This window comes from Pseudoliparis swirei, chromosome 18 (genome assembly GCF_029220125.1).
Source record: "Pseudoliparis swirei isolate HS2019 ecotype Mariana Trench chromosome 18, NWPU_hadal_v1, whole genome shotgun sequence".
Taxonomy (NCBI): Eukaryota; Metazoa; Chordata; class Actinopteri; order Perciformes; family Liparidae; genus Pseudoliparis; species Pseudoliparis swirei.
This window is the reverse complement of record NC_079405.1, coordinates 15,483,411-15,504,012: the sequence shown is the minus strand read 5'-3', so window position 1 is coordinate 15,504,012 and position 20,602 is coordinate 15,483,411. Positions and strand designations below refer to the sequence as shown.

Below are 20,602 nucleotides of genomic sequence, written 5' to 3'. Positions count from 1 at the left end.
GAAACAAACGATCCAACAACATAAAGGGGTATGAGGGCAGTTTAAGTAGCCAGCGTCCTAATTGATGATCAGTCACAGCTGCTCTGGCAATCACCGCCCAGGGGAGGGAGGAGACAGCCACACCTTCTTGGTGAGCCCTAGACAGACAGGGTAAACACACAGGAGACAGAAGGACAGGGAAACAGAGGAAACACAGGGAAACACTGTCTTGTCTTGACGACAACATGACAGTGACACAGAAGAGAAGAGAGTTATTAACCCCATTATCACAAACGATAAGTCTGGGAAGAAGACTATGGGTGACTTTTGAATGACTAAGATGCGTGTACTGGCTATAGAAAAGACTTACATTTTTCATTAAAAACAAATAAACCAAGAGCAGTGTGTTGGCTATTTTATCATAAGCCACCAACAAACCACAAATCCAGCATGACTATTGTTACTATGAGTAACCAATGATGTGATATACGTTTGATTCAACTGAATATTCATTGTTGTTAATGATAATTACTTAGTGACCACACTGTTGTATCTCTGTCAACCCAATGTCTAAACAATGGATTACAATTACTGGTGAATAACCCATAATTAAAGACAGAAATTAAGGGGAAAATAAATTATCTTATTATTCACCTAATGTTTTTATGTCCTCCCACTAAATCTCTTATGGTTGTTTTGTTGCTTCTTGTATTTCAGCTTTATTGATCATGCACAAATAGGCCTACATGGAATTTGACTCCGAATCTGACTCCGGTTTCACTTACACTCTCGCCGTATATACCCACGTAAGTGTTAAGTGTGTGGCCTCTCTCTTAATTTACTTTCTTTTTTATAATGATTTTGTATCGTTAGTTTTTTCCGTGTCAGGTGAATGGTTTTGTTCAGTGCTCTCAAACAATATGCTCCAAAAACGATATCATGGCGCCCTCTGTCGGTCAGCTATTGGAAAGCTGTACCCGGAAGTAGTAGCCAGTGAAAATGAATGGAAACAAATGATCAAGATGAAACAAGCTCACGCAAACTACATTTCCTGCTTGGCCCCATAGCTTTCAAAACAAAACCAAAGCTCTTAAGACGTAGAGCTGTGATAGTTTTGATAATTTGCATTATAATGTAAGCACCATGTCCACGCAATGACGGCCATACAAACAATGGTGACCGTTTAAAAAACAAAATGTAGATAATGAACAATATAAAAAATACAAACATGCATTTCACTGGACACGTTACAGATACTTTAAGATATTTTAGAGGAAAAACGAAAATATTGAATATATTTACATATTGTGTGCATACATATGTAATACTATTGTAAAATAGACACTACTGTATTTCCACATTGTGTGGTCTCTAGAAGTATCTTGACATTCAGTCTACTGTGTCGAAATAATAATAAAAATATGATTTTATTCTGGCGGATTTCCGCCGGAAGCCTCGATGTTGTTGCTGCTAAGTGAAAACACGATAAAGTCGCCTTGTGCTTGACAGGTTGGTCTGACTCCAGTTAGCAAGTTTATTTTAACTCGTGAACAATTGTCATCTGCTGCTACAGTTCAACCGGGGAGGCTTCTCTTATAAACACGTACCATCACGTGGCAGCGACGTAGAAAAAGCCGTTAGCTTACGTCAACGTTAGCTTGTTTAGTCGTAACAACTTTTTAGCACCTTACGGCTAAATGTAGCTTGCTAAATTAACCGGTAGCATTGCTTCCCCAGTAATTCCGTTCATTATAACAGGTGTATTCACTATGTTTAATGAAACCGGATTATATGCTAACATATGCCCTATAATAGTACGCAATACATCTGTATAACACGTTGCTCCCTTGTAAATGACATCGTGCTTGGAGTGTGCATCCCGCGTGCGGTATTAACACTTTGAATCCCTCTCTTCCCAGCTGTGATCCATCTCCTCCAGTTAGACCTCCGAGTCTGGTGAGGTGCAGCCCACACATACAGCATGTCCTCCCAGGAGAATGGGGCTGCAGAGCCAGGCCCTGACTCAATGGGACCATCGACCTGTTCCTCCACGATGAATGATGCTCTCACTCGGGACGTCTTCACTGTCACCATTGGAGCAACCGTGCCGACGGGATTTGAGCACACTGCTGCAGATGAGGTCAAGGAGAAAATTGGTGTTGATGCACGAATCGGCAAAGATCGTGGACGCATCTATTTCCCAATAGCCACTGACAAGCTGTTCCAGGTAGGAAACCTGAAATCCATGCATGCCTTTTTCTTCCACGGTATTTCTTGCTGTCAAATTGCATTATTTGCATTTAAATCTGTTGTTGACATCTGTTTTGATGTTGTACAAGTTGAAACACTAAGTAACTTGGGTGGGCTGGGCTCAGTGGGTAAGAGGGGGGGCCTGCAACCAAGAGGGGTTGTGGGTTTCGATCCCTCCTCTATTGCAGGTTGAAGCAGTGTCCTTGAGCAGGCACTGAACCCTGTTGCTCGGGCGCTTCACGCAGCCCACTGCTCCTTAATAACTAAGGATGGGTTAAATGCAGAGAACTAATTTCCCCTTGGGGATTAATAAAAGTGTATATTCTATATTCTATTCTAAAACTGAGAAAAACATGTCTAGAAAACCTCAGTCTCATCTGTGTGTCTGTCTCTAGGTCCATCTTCTGAAATCTGTGGACAACCTGTTTGTTGTGGTTGAGGAGGAGGATTTTTACCAATTCAAAGAATCAAAGGTAACTTACAACCATCATTATTATGTTGAAGCTGATATTTATAAATATAATGGGTAATAAACACTGTGTTTTTGCAGGAAGATACATTGATGGATATGCAGCAGCTTGCCTACAAACTCCCCTGGACTAATGCCTTAGAGGTTTGGAAACTAAATGCCACCCTAAAAAAGAAGAAAGGCTACAGGAAAAAAGGAAATGGCCCAAAAGTGAAAGTGAAATCTAATAGTGAGCCCATGGATGCAACTGTGGCTGAAGCTGAGCAGCAAGAGGTGCCACAGGCGGCGACTGCTGCTGACAACCAGACAACGGCCGAGAGCACGGCTGACAGAGAGACCAGCACCCAGGACTCAGAAGCAGAACCCGAGGCCAAACTCATCAAGTTCCGTGTGACGTGCAACAGGGCTGGTGATAAACACAGCTTCACCTCTAATGAGGCAGCCAGAGACTTTGGTGGGGGGGTGCAAGAATTTTTCCAGTGGAAAGCAGACATGACAAAGTTTGACATCGAGGTAGGCATACCTGTTCAGGCTGGACCGACACAAAGTGAATACCATCACATTGGCCAATACAAACCTTGCTTGCCAAGATGGATTTCCAAGGCATGATGTCGTGTTTATTTAAAGAGTGACAAAAGAAAAAATAACAACTCTGTTCTCAGTTGTGACAGTTAAAATGTGCTTCATTGTTTTAAATGATGGAGCTGATGTGTGTATTTCTTTTAATTCCATTTAAAGGTGTGTTCATAGTGACAATTTGTGACCGCCTACATTTTGTAAAAAAGTCTCTTAATTCATGTTAGCAGTTGGCAGTTTTGTGTAACTTGAGTACTAAAACGGAAGTTTGTTCACAGACTAAATCAGTTTTATTGCCTATTCTGGGTGAGCTGAAATAATTAGTACCTTTTTTATGTGTTTGCTTTGTGCTTCCACATTTGTTTCCTAAATAGACACAAATATTAGGCTGCTAAAAAACACTTAACCTACATCAGAATAGTTGGTGATTAATTTTTTTGCCGATTGTTTCAGCTCCATAGAATATAAACATGTATGCGTGGTTACATTGGTTATTGCCTTCTAATCATGTATGTTTCTGAACTGTAGGTGTTACTAAACATACACAAGGAAGAGGTGGTGATCGGCATTGCACTCACAGAAGAGAGTCTTCACAGGAGAAACATCAGTCACTTTGGACCCACCACTCTGCGGTCTACCTTGTGTTATGGCATGCTCAGGTAATTCTCCAACACTGTTTAAGTTCCCTTTTAAGATGAGCTTTTTTTAATATGTATATTATTTAAAAAAATTATAATTTCAAATTGAGAATTGGCTGATTATTTTGTCTCACTTACTAAAGTTTGTGTTGACAAAGTGTTAGTCATTAAAATAGACACTCAGAATAACGGGTATAAACACCTTGGACAGCGACCAAAGTTACAGAAGACGGAGGAAGAGTTGGAGACAAATGCACGTGCAGACTCTTCCCTCCAGTTACAACACATCTCAGTGTTTGCCGACACATTCACACTAATTCACTAAACCGATAAAGGGCTAGAATGTAAATAATGCCCCAGAACTTGGCTAATAATAATCGATCAGTGACTGAATACTTGTGCAAAGCAAAGTTAGCCAAATGACATAGAGAATATAAGCATCAATCAGGCATGAGAATCCCTCACCTTTCGGCGAAATTCGCCGTTTTGAAACCAAAATAGGTGACTGACGTGAATCGTGTAGATCCGAAGAGTTTTTGTTTTGGGGGAAGGGGGGGGGGTCAATTGGCCGGCCGGCGTTTATGAGATTGGAGTGGGACACGGAGAAAATGTGGAGTGGTGCTTTTCGCAATAGAACATCTTTGATGGGCACGTGTCGCGTCTCGGCCAATCAGCGTCAAGATGTCTTCAGCGTTTGGTGGTTTAGGTTAGCTTGAATGTTAGCCCGCTATCTGCTGCTGTCACGCTGCACGGTGTAGCGATACTAACAAAGTACCCGTACGTTAAGAGCGATGTGATTTAGCATATTTTTAGTATCGATACTTCATTAAAAGAGCGATCAGAGCGCACGCGCTGCTCCGTGTCGAGCTGTCTGCGCACACTACGCAGCGAGTGCCGTTAAGTGGCGGAATTTTCGGCTTTAAAAATAAAAATTAAAAAAGATGCCAGAAGTGAAATGTTTAAGTTCAGTCTGTAAAGTTCTGTATCTGTAACTCTCCAGCTGCTCATCCTGATGAACTCTGTATCATCTGGTCAGATACAGACTAACAGTCTCATAGTGGATAATCAATGCTATGATGGCTCCATGTAGTTTCATTAATATCTTGTAGGCTAATACTAATAATACTGCCATTTGTTAAGTGTTGAAAAAGTTGGTAAAAAGTGAACCATACAGATATTTTATTTATTACTATTATAGATAAATATACCAGGATCGTATTTATGGTACTGTTTTATGGTATTGTATCAGTATCATGATATTTATGGCAGGTATGGCATAGATTAGAACATACGTGTCAAACTCATGGCGGGCCAAATGTGGCCCGCCACGTCATTTTATGTGACGGCATTCTTGTGTCCTTAAGATTCACTTGTTGGTTCATAATTGACTGTAAAAGGGAATATTACTAAATAGTTGTGTTGTGCATACTGTGATATTCTGAACACTCAGGTTCAAACTGCAACATCTTTTCATTAAATACATTTGAGAAGTTAAAAATATCCCTCAATTTAGGTCTCAGCTTGTCATTCAGGGGTGATAGTGCGTCCCAAAGCCAGACCAGTGGAGAACCACTGCCCAAACCAGTGGAGAACTACTGCCCCAGACCAGTGGAGAACCACTGCCCAGACCAGTGGAGAACCACTGCCCAGACCAGTAGAGAACCACTACCCAGACCAGTGGAGAACCACCTGTCTCAACTGTGAAAAAGCTTTTAACAAAGTTAATGTAATAATGTTTGTTTGATCTTTGATAAAGTAATGTGGGTTAAAATAAATATAATTAAATAGATGTATTGTATAATATTAAATACATTTGCATATATAGTTATACATTTATATAAGTACACCTAAATAAACAAACAAATGCAAAGACAGTTATTTAACAATATGTTCTGGAGTAGTTAGAATTATACCGTGTTAGTGACAACCGGCCCTTTGAGGGCAGCCATGAGGCGGATGTGGCCTCGGTGAAAATGAGTTTGACACCCCTGGATTAGAAGATCGTGACAACCAGGTAGAGGCAGAACAGACTCAAGGAACAGACTCGAGGCTCAGCAGAGCACAAGACTTGAAGACTTGTTCACGCCAAAAAAAAAAAGGAAGTTGGTTCATGAATGACTATATTATATACAATATTACTATTATTATAGGGCCCACTGACTTGGTGTCAGAATGGAGGAACTATAGATTATCATACAACGTCCAACATCGATGTTCGTGGAAGTCACCAGCACCCCCCCCCCGCGCGCGTGCCTATCCTTCTCACCTTTTTCACCCCTGACCCGTTTTCATGCCTGATCAATACACTTATACTGATACTATGTGATGGAATATTTTCAAAAGTTAATTATTGGTGCGGCTGTAAAACAATCCCTCAGTTAATCGTGGACGTGACTATGTGCTTGTCATGACGGAATGCTGGACGATCTGACACATCAAACCGGCCAAAAACAACTCTTCTCTGGAAATACAATTGCAAGTCATGCCTTCGTGACTTGCAATGTTAGGCTTGACAAAATACTGTAGAAAATCCACCCCACAGCATAGCAACACTTTTTGTAAAGATTAGCACATAAGTTAAAATACATTGTTTCATATTTTAGTTTTAAAACACCAATTTGTCCAAACAATTTAGGATGCCTAACACACAGAGGTGATATGTCCACCTTATCTAGATAATATTTATATATTTTCTGTTGAGTAAAGGATAGAAAGGTAGTTTGACTACTGAAAACAAGGTGCATCCACAGAATAAATACCATTTCGTAACTTCTTCTGGTTCAGCTAATATTGGATGTGTGTTTGTTTTGGCAATCATCTTGGTGGTAGTACATGCCACATTTTTATGAATCCACGTATATACAGAGAGAATAGTTGGAAAAGATCATTGTTCAATGCCTTTTTAATTATTTCAGGCGTCAAAGGGCATCAATTAATGGCTTGTACAACAGAGGTAGTTAGCCCAGATACACGAGTAATTACTTTAATAGTCCATTTAGACACACGCAAGTGTTTAAAATAGAATACGCAAATCACTGCTGATAGGTCATGCTACAGTTGTTGTTTTTTCAGAGGATAAGTCAGTATATGATAAAAAATGAATAATAATTGTTAATTAGACAGGAACGTAAAATAAAAACACCTGTTGTGTCCATTCCATACGTGTACAAAGTGAGCAAATAAATAAAAATTCGATTGGCTGTCAATGACTGTATATTTCTCACTTTGCAATAAAAGTCATTGAAATAAAAAGAAACCCGTCCAGTGTTTCCCCTAGGTTTACAGCTTCAGGGAGGCGGGACTAGTGCCGCTGCTCGCCATGCTGGTGCCCTAAGTTTAACTCCTTCACGATGCCCCCCTGAGATAGGGAAGGGACCCACGGCGAGCGTTGTCGACGGGGGGGGGGGTGCTAGTTAGAGTGTGCTCACCTGTGCGCGCATCATGGCTGAGCGTTGCGCGCGCCGACATCGGAAACACTGCCGTCTTTAAATATTCTAGTGTTAAGACAGCATGATTGTACGTGTATTGTAAATCTGCAGAAGAAGTGCTCAAATTAATCTAATCAGAAACCGGTGTTGGCCCTCTGAAGAGAAGAACAGCAGATGTTATATATTGACTTGTATAAAATGAGTCCATATCATGGACTGGTATCATCACTGGTAATAAACTGTATTCACAATCTATTATCTGTTGACAGGCTTTGTAAACCTCAGGCATCAGATATAATAATCGATCCAATGTGTGGGACTGGAGCGATACCATTGGAGGTGAGACATAACTGCTGTACCTGGACTACAATACAAAAAGTGCTAAAAATATGGTCACATTGTACAGTATACACTAGTGCCATATGCCCAGCACCTCACACTGCAAAACACATCGTTACACTGCATCACTGCCACTGATCTTCTGATGACCCACATTAAATACATTTCATGAGCGAACTACAGATTAAATACTTCAAGCATCAAATGATCAGCAAGTATACTGATGAATATACACTTTTTCATGTGTTTTACTTTTTTTTTTATGTGCACCATGCTTTGCTTCACCAGGGGGCCATTGAATTTAACAATTCATTCTACATTGCCGGTGACAACAGTGACATGGCAGTTAAGCGCACAGTAAATAATGTAGCTCACATCCAGAAACGGAGAGCGGAAAAAAGCAGGTAAGAGGCTGCACAGCTGGACATCCCACGAGGAGGTAGTAAATATACAATGTTGTGTAGTTGATTTTCATAATGATTTAAAATCTCTTGTCTCTTTTCAAGCACTGCATCTGGATTGCCCATTGACACAGTGCAGTGGGATCTTTGTAATTTACCCATAAGGACTGGCTCCGTCGACATTGTCATCACTGACATGCCCTTTGGGAAGAGGTACCATGATAACAGTGGTGTACATGCTGACATGGCTCATTAAATAGTATGTAGAAATGATTCTGAATAACTCAGTGTTTTGAATACTAGGTCTAAGTGGACTAACATAATTACGGCGCTATAGCTAGCTGAAAATGACATCTTGAAACCTAATAATAGATGATCTTTCATCACTTTCACCCCAACTATGAGATCAAATCTTTCTGTTTTTTTCCTAAAGAATGGGCTCAAGGAAGAAGAACTGGGACCTGTACCCTTCCTGTCTGAGAGAAATGGCCCGTGTGTGCACACCAGGCACAGGGAAGGCTGTCTTGTTGACACAGGACAAGAAGTGCTTCACCAAGGTAACCGTATACTCATGCAGATGACAGGGTTCACAGTTCAGACGTTGCGGAACACTTTTCATGCGGAAATGATTCCATGAGATAAAAACCTTCAAATAAATACCAATGGAACAACTCTAGTCCTGCAACAACCTCCTGACAATCGTTGCAGCTGTTGATCGCCTAATCTAAAGGGTAATGCGGATGCACGCTTGTCCTCAGTCTGTGCAGACGGCAAACTGCCTTCTAGGGATTAACAGCTGCCTTTCCCGGTAGCCTTGTTTTTCATAAAGCAGTACCTAACTCACACCAACAAATAGCAGAATAACAACGATAAATCCTTAAACCTTGGACAGCCCAGTGAATATTCTCACTCGCTGCATCCTTTGGGAAACATTCACCCCTTTTCAAATCTTTCTCAATTTGTACTAGTTTACACTGGGGCGGAATGGTAGATGGACCTGCTCAGCAGGACAGTACGTCATTGCGTCCTCTGATGCTCCGCTATTTGTGTTTATTAGACGTGTGTTCCATACACAGTAAGACAATACATCATTTAAAAACTATTTAGTTTTTATCTCCACCCTTGTATCGTCAATAGTTCTGCTTTCTCCACACCTCAGTGACCTTGAGATGGAGGTGTGTCAAGATTACAGCTAAATACTACACTGTGTGTACAAGTATAAAACCTGTTGCCGTGAAAGTCATTCTAAAAATAGTTCATATCAACAAAGTTTCTTTTTTCTCTCTTCTTTTTTGTTCCCAGTCATCAGTAAGTGTCTTTCTGCCAATCTGTACGGGAATCCATTTTCCCTTTTTAAAACCAGATCAGAATAGTTCAAACAGAAGTGTATTCTGTGTGTCTTTGTGTGTAGCTGACCAAGTTAGTGTGTAATGTTTCATAATTTCTCAGTAGCCATGATGTGTCGAACCAGGAAGTGAAGAAATGTGCTGCTCTTTGCGAGAATAACGTGTCAACGTCAGTTAGTTAGTAAATTGCTGCTCCCTGCTTTACATTTCAGGTTAAACTGCTGACTGGAACCTATAAAGTGTCCTGAGACTATTTTTTCAGACTGTTAGAAAGAGTTTTCTCATAAAAACAATCCTGTTACATCTGTATTTATGTTTTTCTAACTTTATTCCTTTGATTTAGTACAATATTAACTGACAGTCTTAATCTGTGAATAAATAATAAGAAGAAGAAGCAGATTGAGACCACTGCCTGTCAACAATATATTGTAAGCACATGCTCAGGTAGTTGGAGTTTTTTAACGTTAACCATGAGACTGAACATCTGTTCTTTACACATTATGACACATAATGGCATTTTAGTAATGTATGCTAACACTTGTTACTTAGCAATAATCACTGTACAGTTGAGTCTGATGGAATTGATGAAAGTATTTGGTTGTAAACCAAAGGATTGGGCAAATTATAATTTTGACCATGAGTGGCATTGGAGAAAGTCAGAGGATTACCAAAGTTCTTCATTTGGTATTTAAAAAGATTTGGTCGAACTGAAATAATGGATAATATTATATAGTAACATGGTGTGTATTGTGAAGTGGAAAAGGCCAGTGTTGGTTTTATTTTCTTCTACCACAACCCATCAGTTGATTGTTTGTAGATCCAGCATTTCTTTTTTAAATGTTTATGCCGTTAGTTCCCCATCAAGTTTCAACATCCTAGCGTCGTCCTCTACTTAACAGCTCATGCGCAGAATCAATTCACCCTCTTTAAATAATCCCCCCACAGTTTTGAGTGTCGGTATAACTCAGCTAAGTCTCTGAGTCATGGAAAAAGACTTTAACCAGCTGTATTTGTCTCACCGTTCTTGTTTTACACAAAACAAATGTCTCACTGGTCAGTTTTCCCTCTTGATATTTATGTCGTCTCCAGGCTGTCTCGAGGATGGGAGGACTGTGGAAGAAGCTGCATACTGTTTGGGTCAATGTGGGGGGTTTGCATGCTGGAATCTACCTCCTCAAGCGGACCGAGGGTGTGTTTGGCCAAACTCCGGAGGACGTCTACGAATCGAAAGAGACGGTCCACGCTGAGGGGGACGAGAAGAGCGCCGAGGAGCTCTCTTAATTCACATCCTGCGTTTAAGTTCTGAGTTTATATTTGAGGTCCTGTAGGATCGACATTGTTTATATTCTCTTCAATAAATACTTCTTTTTTAATTATTCATTCAGTTCATGTGGTCAAGCTTGCCAGGCAGTTTTGTGTGGAATTTTTTTGTATTTCTCATTCTGGGAAGAGAAAAGTTATTTTCATGTTCAGCAGCAGTTTAGTCGTTCTCTCCCTCGGTTTGACTGAGCCAGTTAATTTTGCATAATGATTTTCATAAACCTGCTGAGAACTGGGTCCTTAGACCCGCTGCATCCACTTAACAGCAACTGCACATTGTCATATTGTTCTGATTAATAAAAGATTCAAACAAAATGTGAGCTGATGTAAATATTCATCACATCATACAAGTTGTCCGACGGTGATGCAACAAAAAAGGTACAATATTATAATCGTACATTTGTGTGTTAGTATTATTATCATTGTTTTAATATTTCATATTTGACCTGCCGCAGATGACAGAAGGAGGCACTGCACCTCTTATCTGTTCCTACTTTCTGACGTGCTGACCTGAACACGCAGCAGGATGACACTGCTGCGTGTTATCACTTAATAATAAATCCTACGACAAGTAGAGTATTTCTGAGTAACACTGCATGGAAATTTCCATGCAAGGTTGATACTTCCTTAAAACCTTCTGGTAAATTTGTGCCTAACCCTTTACAACTATTCTCAAATGAAGATATACATAATACGATTCTAAACAGTTCTTATAACTTAAATCTATTTATAATTGGCATAAAAGTATTAAACAAAAGACAGCAAGGTTCTGTATCTGATTAGGGTCTTGATAGTTATGAACTATAACGGGAGAATAAAGCCTTGTTTTTAACTAATATGCTGTAATCAGGATTCATATTGAATACTGAGCGTGAACATTTTTCAAATTTAGCCAGATATAAGAGTGGATCCCACCCCTTCATCTGAAAACTAAAGGATTATGCTCATATTGATTTATTTAAATCTTTTCTAGGTCACCATCTATATATTCTATTACAAATGGCCTTCGGGGAGCTCAAAACGTGTGTAAGAGGAATTCAATAAATATTAATTGATTTTCTTCTGTCAATCAAAGTCACCGGGCCATGGCAACGGGGAATGACGTCAGACACCCACACACAGTTGACGCTCTAGTTTAAGGAGCAATGTGCACGTGTTATGACGGATGAGAGGCAACACACTGACGTAGACGTGAGCTCATAAAAAGCCACGTGAGAGCTGGAGGGACTTCATTGAGTCTGCGGCGCGAGGACCAAAAGCACGAGATGATCTGGACCCTTTTCCTGCTCGGGCAAGCTGCGCTGCTTTACTTTATTCTCACACACAGATCGAGGTGAGCGACTCTTTGATTCACTTATTGTCCTGTGTACGGGTTGTAAATAATGAACTATTTGCCACAACAAGGAACGCTGTGTAAAAACTCTTTTTGACACTGAATCTGTCGTAAATTATGTTCCTGTAATAACTTGTCAAGTGTATCGCTCACAGCATTGTGATTAACTAGTTTATTAGTTTAGCAGGTTGTTCATTCGCCAGTCAGAGAAATGTGTAAACGTGTTTACTGGTTTTCGTTTTCCTTTGAGGCAATTAAACAACGGATTGTTGAGTTGACCTTTACTTCTAGAGTCTACCTGATTCGACAATGACATACAGAGGCAGATCAGACGGTCTAGTGGTAGAATCCGACAGGAAAAAAATCTTCTTTTCCCCTAGGCAGTGCGTCGACCCAATCGCTCTTATGGACAAGCCGCCCCTGTCTCGACCCAGCATCTCATGATATAACACACAGACTGCACCGCATAGGCCTACTAATGTTATTATATCCAAGGAAAGGCCTGTGTCCAATGAGATCGAATCACTATGTTGTTAGTTGTGTCCCCATCTTTAAAACTGTCGATAACAAAACTGGTGAACATCTTGAAGATACACAGTTTAACTTTTTTTTTTTTTCTTTTTTCTTCCTCTTTGTTTTTTTTCTTTCTTTGTGTTTAGATCCAAGAGGGACCCCCCTCTGGATAAAGGAGTCATCCCATGGTTAGGCCATGCACTTGAGTTTGGAAAAGATGCTTTCAAGTTCTTGAACCGAATGAAGCTGAAACACGGTGACATTTTCACAGTGCGTAGACCTGTAGATACTAAGGACTTCATATTCATGAGAAAGTTCAGCTTCAAAATCTTTAAACTGTTTAGAAATGTGTTTCCCACAATTCCCGGACACTACCGCCACTGAAGAAGATAATGTGAAAGATAGATCAGCTACTAAATGTACTGTGAGGTCAGTTTGTTTTGTCAACAGCTGTTTTCAAAGTCAAAAATTAATTTCATGAGTAGGATTATCTGAAGATATATTATTTTCATTATCATTATTATCAATTATCAGTTGTATTGCTAAATTTAGAGGAGAAAGGTGAATTAATGGTGAATTAGAATAATTTGACTAATCTGGAGTTTAAACTTCGAATGTTACTGTAGAATACTTTTTAAACATTGAAGAATATGTTGATATTCACATAACATCATGTGACCGATACAATAATCTCAAGAAAAAAAATAGTATATACTCGGATTTACTTATCCTGAAACAAAGTACAAAGTCTGATATGAGTGGCACTATCAAATTATTTTCCAAGAAATGTGATCCCAAGTTATGTGGTCATTAAAAAGAATATTGCATTTCAACAGATAATAAACTGTGATGAATATGGTTTGCTTATAAACTGACAACATAATTAAGATATAAGAGACATAAAATGAATTAAAACAAAGTAATGTGGTACAAGATAGTATAACTGTGTTAACTGCATTTTCTAAAACTGCAAAAAGAGTTAAAGCTGTTTATGTCTCATTCATTTCTCCCTTTGGCCCGGATGTACAGGTGCGTGTTGCTGGACGTTATGTGACGGTGCTGCTGGATCCACACTCGTACGACACAGTCATCAAGGACTCGGACTCCCTGGACTTTAATCGCTATGCACAGATGCTCATGGAGAAGATTTTCAACCTGCGGCTCCCATGTCACCAGCCGGTTAAAGCCAAAGCAATAATGAAGAAGTATGCCCTTATTATGTTATACTCTAAACTGAAAGCTTGAAGTGTATGTTCTCAATATCATTTCATAAAAATGTAGAGATGAAAATAGATTGTGGAGATCCTCCCACTCGAGTCTCGGGAACAGTATTGGCTCTTCCCTTTTTATTTTTAGCGCTTCTTGTTTTGCTATTGCTCTGACGCCTCTCGTACATCAAAGAAAGGAGAGGAAAACCACACGCTTGATGCGATCTTTCTTATTTTAAAGTTTTAAAAAAATCTAAATTCTAACGTTTTGTGTTCGCAGGCACTTTATGGGATTGAATTTAGCTGCCCTGAACAGAACCATGAGCAGACACCTGAAGGCCTCGCTCACAGCTGAAATGCCTCAGAACCAGAAAGACTGGAAAGAGGAGGGACTGTTCAACTTTTCTTACAGATTACTCTTCAAGTACGAGTGCCATCCCTCACCCCCCGCCCCCGCACACACACACACACATATACACGTACACACACACACACACACACACACACACACACCGAACTATGTTAAAAAAAGCATTCATGTCCAAAGCTTTTAGCTAAACAGTTTACACACCCGTCAGTCCTTTGTTTGTAAACAAAGCAAGAGCGATGTAGGCCGACTCTTTCACACAAATGTTCAAGGTCACCTTTCCGGTGAAACTTTTTTGCTGAGCAGATGTTAGACTAAATGTATAGCTGTCTTTCATGATAAGAAGATTTACTAGCAAACAAAGGAGAAAGTAGATATCTGGAATGTGAAACAGTATATGGGGCTAATGTGACATGGTGACATCCACCGTAAGGAGATGCTGCACCTTGTGTGGGCCAGTGGAAAAATACTAGTTGAAAGGGGATCGCTTGAGTGCTTTTGAATGGGGAAAAACTGTGGGGACTGGTTATCTTTCCATCAAGGCAAAACAAATCTGTTTCTCTGCAGGGCGGGGTACCTGACGCTGTTTGGAGGAGAACAAAACAACAACAGCACAGACCCTTCGAGTGTCTATGAAGAGTACAAGAAGTTTGATGGCCTCCTAACCAAAATGGCGAGGGGCACACTAAAGCCAGGTATTGACGCTGAAAACAACTCTCACAAGGAAATGCTTCATAACTTCATTTCAGCATTACAAGTCAAGAGTCAGGAGAAGGCATACCAACGTGCTTTGACATCATTCATGGATGTTCCTTGAGATTTGTTTTGCAGTTGCCATGGCGAGTTTCATTGACTCAGTTGCCTACATCTTTTTTTAATTGTCTTTCACAACTCCCAATTCATGTTCAAAGTCCTCTACAGACTGTGATCTAACAATTCAATTCATCTTTCTTTGTGTGCTATATTCTTGCTTAGAATTGCTTTTGTTCCACCCTGACGTACGAAATGATGCACTCCTCCTTCAGTCCTGCTTGTCATGTCTGAAAATGTTCCTCACAAACCTATTATGCAGAATGATATATGTATATATGTATGTGGGCTTGGGTTCACATTCCGTTCAACTGATGATGTTTTGCCTGTGACTCACTCGATGCCCCTCTGTGTGACAGAGGAGAGGAGGACAGCCCAGAGTGTTCGCCAGAGGCTGTGGGAGCTTCTGGCTCCAGCAGGTCTGGCTGAGGACTCGGGGTCCAGCCCTTGGCTTCAAGACTACAGGCGGCTCCTGCAGGAGGAGGGGGTCAATGAAGAGATGCAGAACAAAGCAGTACTGATGCAACTTTGGGCCACGCAGGTGAGTTAATTCTGTGTGTGCAAAGGAAGAATTTCAGTTGACCTCGATAGATTGGGAAAGTTGTCTGCTTGGATGAAGTAGCACCGTTTGAGGTATTTCAATGTTCTCCTAGTTTATACTTCTACTCCAATACTTTTCTGAGGAAAGATATTGTACTTTTTACTTTTCTACTTTTACATGACAGCTGCAGTTACGAGGTACTTTGCAGATGGAGATTTTAAATCAAAGTAAATGACTTAAAAAATATTAAAACACTGCTAAAGAATGTGTGTTGTTGGAGGAGCTCAGCCAGAGAAAGCAAAGTAAGTGTGTGCTGCAGCGTGTTAATAAATGGCATACAAAGATTTCAAAGTAGGCTACGGATGAAAAGCACCAGTAACGTCAGTGCTAAATAATACTATGATCTTTAATTATTTAGCACTGGGACTCGTTTATTACTGTATTACGCATCACTACCTTCAGATACAATTAAAAACAAAAGGTTACACTGGAGCCAGTGTTTTGTTAGTGTCTGTTCCGGGCTGCCGTAAAACATGGCGGTACAAGATGGGGGACATCGTGGAAGACGGGTGGCCCGCTCCCTACAACATGCACTGTATATATGGCTTTTTCTAAGCTATAGAAAACATAGCAATTCTTAGTTTTGGTGGATTATACACCGATTAAAACATAGTTATGAATATTATCATAACACCAATAAACACCCTTATATGTTGAACTCTGTTCCTTAAGTAACAAGTCTGAGTCGGTCTACTTCTTCCCCCACTGTGCAGTATTTTTACTCGCCACACGAGTGTGCTGTTCACTTCTGCTCTCACAGCAGCTGTTCTGTCTTGGATTTGGAAAACCATGGAAAGGTCTTCAGGAACAAAGATAGAAGATTGTAATATAGTACAATGTCTCTTGACTACTTTTTAATAGTGATGGACTTCAATGACAGCAACTTGAATGATTTGTTTTCACTGTCACGACAGTACACAGGTCACAGTGTTTCCCCTGAAATATATTGGTCTTGACTTCTTACGCACACAGTCTCTCCTACAGCCTACTGGGGGGGTTTATTGCATCAAAAGTATAAATCGGATGTTTACTTTAACATGTTCTGATGCTGCAGGCTGCTTACTCGTCCTTTTTTTTTGTTGCTCTTGTCACCGTGGTTTATTTCCATGTAATTACGAGTTTTGAGTCATAACTTCTTGTTGTCACTGTTTATGTTTACCTAAGACTTTAGTGGGAGCATTTAACCAGCATTTTCATGGCATACAGAGGAGTTTTTGCAGAAATGACTTGCCATATTGTAATACATTTTATTACAATTAAGTTCAAACCGTGAAAGATGTAGAAGCTCTTCCACACTCCGGCCTGTGATACATCTGCCAAAAGTTTGGATAATGTCTGGTTCTTGTGAAACTAAGTTATATTATCAGCAGTGTTTATGTATTTTAAAGTAAGCATTCATTAAACTTTGTGGTGCATTTGCAGTGACTTAAGAGTCACATGGTAATAGAGCCGATGTGTTAAATGTCTAAAGTGTATACTATTTCATGTGGTTACTCCTAGCAAACAGTGCCTCAGTTGGCTGTAAATCTAAATAGCTTCATAGCGTGTTCTTCCTTTGGACGCAGACGGATGGCAGAAGACCTCAGGTTTCCAATGGCTTTCCTTATTAAGTAAACCATTACCACGCTGAGCTTTGCCAGTCGTGAGACTGTCCAGAGCGTGGCTGCTCTCATCCCAGACACATAAAAGGAAACTGTTCTTTTTTTTGTTTCTTCTTTTTTCTCTCACCAGCACTTAAGATCCATTAAACCTTTTTTATTTAATTTAAGTAAACTTTTATTTAATGTGTACTTTGTTGCAACTTTCATAAGAGATGGATGTGAGTACTATGGCTGCCTTCTGATGTTCTTATTTGCTTTGAACCAATAACCACCTGGGCCGTCCCTATGCAACGGCAGAGAGAGCGAGAGAGAAACCTTATCATTGTCTTCACGTGAGTCTGTGTCTGTTCTCAGGGTAATGTCGGTCCTGCTGCGTTCTGGCTCTTAGGCTACTTATTGACAAATCCTGAAGCTCTGGCAGCGGTGAAAAGGGAGTTCAGCGGGATCTCAATGATGGAAACCTCGAAGACCTCATCACCGGACAGACCTATGGACACACCTGTGTTTGGTGAGGGCTTGATCCCAGCTTTTGTAAAAAGAGAAACATGTATTGGTCGCACTGTAGGTTGGTCTTATTGTCAGTAAGAGGAGGTTGAAACTTAAGTCTAGTTTCACATTTCAAGAAATCTTGAATAATACACATTATGTATATATAGTGCAAAAGAGTATATAAATATTGCAAATGAGGGAAAAAGCTGCCACTCTTTTTCTGTCAATAACAAAAAATGTTCTGCCCCTCCCCAGATAGCGTCTTGGAAGAGACACTGAGAATCACTGCTGCCCCTTTCATTACCAGAGAAGTAGTGCAGGAAAAGACCCTTCACATGGCTGATGGCCAAGAGTACCTGCTACGGAAAGGAGACAGAGTGTGTTTGTTCCCTTTCAACAGCCCTCAAATGGACCCTGAGATTCACCACGAGCCACAGGTTTGTTGTCCTGTCTTGTTTAAATGAAAAAGGTACTAGGCTGCCAGCAGGACTATAGTAGTAAATGTCTTCGGGACTTATTGAAGGCAGACTTGAATGTAATTAGCGTAGTTGTTTATGGAGGGTGCAATTGACACCTACACAAAGCTGGCTCTGTGTTACCCAGTGAGAGGTCAAACCAAGTGGACCATTGAGAAATTAGCTGAGCACGGGAACAGAACCACACGGCTCCCACAGCTTGGGGAGGACATTGCAGGCTGCATTAAGAAACTCTTGCTCACAATAACTTAGACAAACAAACAGGCATTAAACCGTTTGAATAAGCACATTTTCAAAAATAAATAGGTATTTTTGAATTGCTTGCATCCCTAAATGTGTTTCCTTTCCAGAAATACAAGTATGATCGGTTCCTGAATCAAGATGGATCAGTGAAGAAAGATTTCTACAAAGGAGGGAGGCTGCTGAAGTATTACACCATGCCGTGGGGCGCAGGGACCAATGGCTGTGTGGGAAAGCAGTTTGCCATCAATACAATCAGACAGTGAGTGTCCTAGAATGACTGCATCATGTAACTTCACAATCGTTATGGCCTCAAAATGACCGACACTGGGGTTTGTTAACTTTTAATTTCGGCTTGAATTTTAAAATGTTATTTTTTCTTTGTGTTTATTCTTCAGGTTTGTTTTCATGGTTTTGAGTAACTATGATTTGGAGCTGTGTGACCCAAATGCTCAGATGCCGGAGGTAAACACCAGTCATTATGGATTTGGGATGCTCCAACCGGAGGGGGACTTGCTTGTCCGATACAAACCCAGCAAAACAAACTAGGTGCTTAAAAACAAGCAAATACACATATCTGTTATGCACATGTATCTTGTTTATAGTGTCAATATGCCCTTTTTACTTTTTTAAATTCTATATTTATAGTATATCATTATTTTGTTATTTATCAATAAATGTAAATAATACAATATTGTGTTGTCAAATTTCTTAAGAGTTTTTTGATAAAATTATTGTTGAATCCATTGCTGTCATATAAACATTTGAGTTGCACCCCGCATTATTATTGTGTGAGTCAAACTAATAACAAGACAATGCCATTTGTCTTCACACGGTGGCGGTTTTAGGAGCTGTAAGAAGTTAAGCTTTGGAGGATGGTTTTGTATATTAAATACAGAGCGTGAGGGTAATTAGAGAACTGCCTCTACTGTAAACAGAGCCACCCACACATCTGTCACATGGACACTTGCCAGCTGTTTGCACACTGAAGCTGAGTGGAAAGTTTAGATTTATATGTTTGTAAATTAACAGATCACTTCCTAGACTAAGCAGATCTACATTGGACCACAGACTGTAAGTGCACATTTGCAGAGGAACAACAACGAATATGCTCTTTTTACATTATGTTACATTATGTTTAAGAATTAAAAACATGTACAAAGTTGGGGCACAATCATGGACAAAATCAACCCCATGAAATGCAGCTTCAGTATAATTATTCTGAGCCCTTTTGTGTGGATCACTGATTAAGTTTCCCACTGATCCTGCTTGTGTGCCAGTTGGGTTGTCTCTGCCTGAACTGATCCTATTATTGCACAAACTTATATCAGATATTGTATTCCGTATTACTTTCCAGTGTAGTGAGCATTTACAGGCCACCATCCGGGAAGAATAAGCATCACGTTACAGTTAGTCCGTCTCTAGGCTGCATGTGTGGCCCATAGTATATATGGTAGGTTCTGTGGCCTTTCTATATGTTAGTACTGCATGTGTTACTCTTCTATTGGCTACTCGTTTTCGTACTACTTTATTAATCTCACTATACTTGCAATGTTGCCTTGTTTTATAAAGGGTAATGTTTCTTGTTCGTTGCCCTTGTGAAAAAACCCACAACATAACTGATATGTTATATAAGTCATATTATAATGTTAAATAATACATATTTAAAATGTCTACAATAATGTTCATAAGATTACAGTTTTTCAATAATTGTTATGGATATATAGTACCTTTAAATTATTTTGAAAAGGTTCTGGCCCAAGATGGTAGTTCCTCATATTGATTGCTAACACGGCTCCACAAAGCAGAACCACCATGCAGATGCACTGAGCTGTGACTCACTGGCGCTGCCAGGGTTAAACTCACACAGGCTGCAGCCGCTGGAGGAGCGTGAGTGAAATCAGCCCCCTGCAGGACCCCGTCCACAGTCACAGGCGCGGGCCAGCTCTCACTCACACTCCATGTGAGCAGGGAAAGGAGCGGCACCGAGAGCATTCTCGGCTTCTCTCAATAGTTTACTTGTTGAATCGCCCCAAGACGGCTGGTCAGCGCGGACTGGACGCGGTGATATCTTTTCCAACATGTCGCCACGTAGCTCATGATGCCTCCACCAGCTCCCAGCTGAGCACCGGACACCTGCACGGAGATAGCACGTTTTTTTACGCGTTTACACCTGAAACACTTCTGATGTCCGTCCGTAAGATGATCGGAATAAACG

At 40.3% G+C, this 20,602-nt stretch overlaps 2 protein-coding genes across 2 annotated transcripts; both read left to right on the top strand.

Moving 5' to 3' along the window:
• Positions 1-1,453: 1,453 nt before the first annotated feature.
• thumpd3 (THUMP domain containing 3) lies at positions 1,454-10,804 on the top strand. The gene is made up of 10 exons (XM_056438138.1): positions 1,454-1,488; positions 1,899-2,206; positions 2,625-2,702; positions 2,780-3,211; positions 3,803-3,933; positions 7,610-7,679; positions 7,968-8,083; positions 8,186-8,293; positions 8,514-8,637; positions 10,516-10,804. The coding sequence occupies exons 2-10, from the start codon at positions 1,961-1,963 to the stop codon at positions 10,705-10,707; spliced, it is 1,497 nt and encodes a 498-aa protein (XP_056294113.1). The 5' UTR covers positions 1,454-1,488; positions 1,899-1,960; the 3' UTR covers positions 10,708-10,804.
• Positions 10,805-12,011: 1,207 nt separating this feature from the next.
• LOC130208508 (prostacyclin synthase-like) lies at positions 12,012-19,076 on the top strand. The gene is made up of 10 exons (XM_056437689.1): positions 12,012-12,079; positions 12,739-12,862; positions 13,622-13,797; positions 14,081-14,224; positions 14,735-14,862; positions 15,337-15,518; positions 17,534-17,687; positions 17,924-18,105; positions 18,495-18,646; positions 18,783-19,076. Exons 1-10 carry the CDS (start codon positions 12,012-12,014, stop codon positions 18,931-18,933), a joined length of 1,461 nt encoding a protein of 486 aa, XP_056293664.1. The 3' UTR covers positions 18,934-19,076.
• Positions 19,077-20,602: the final 1,526 nt, after the last annotated feature.

What these genes read in the sequence shown, in the direction of transcription:
- thumpd3 (XM_056438138.1), top strand. Translation starts at nt 1,961, where the DNA reads ATGTCCTCCCAGGAGAATGGGGCTGCAGAGCCAGGCCCTGACTCAATG. An exon ending in ACCAATTCAAAGAATCAAAG is followed by an intron (nt 2,703 to 2,779) that starts GTAACTTACAAC and finishes GTGTTTTTGCAG; the next exon opens with GAAGATACATTGATGGATAT. An exon ending in CGGAGAGCGGAAAAAAGCAG is followed by an intron (nt 8,084 to 8,185) that starts GTAAGAGGCTGC and finishes TCTCTTTTCAAG; the next exon opens with CACTGCATCTGGATTGCCCA.
- LOC130208508 (XM_056437689.1), top strand. Translation starts at nt 12,012, where the DNA reads ATGATCTGGACCCTTTTCCTGCTCGGGCAAGCTGCGCTGCTTTACTTT. An exon ending in GCCAAAGCAATAATGAAGAA is followed by an intron (nt 13,798 to 14,080) that starts GTATGCCCTTAT and finishes TTGTGTTCGCAG; the next exon opens with GCACTTTATGGGATTGAATT. An exon ending in GCCATCAATACAATCAGACA is followed by an intron (nt 18,647 to 18,782) that starts GTGAGTGTCCTA and finishes TTTATTCTTCAG; the next exon opens with GTTTGTTTTCATGGTTTTGA.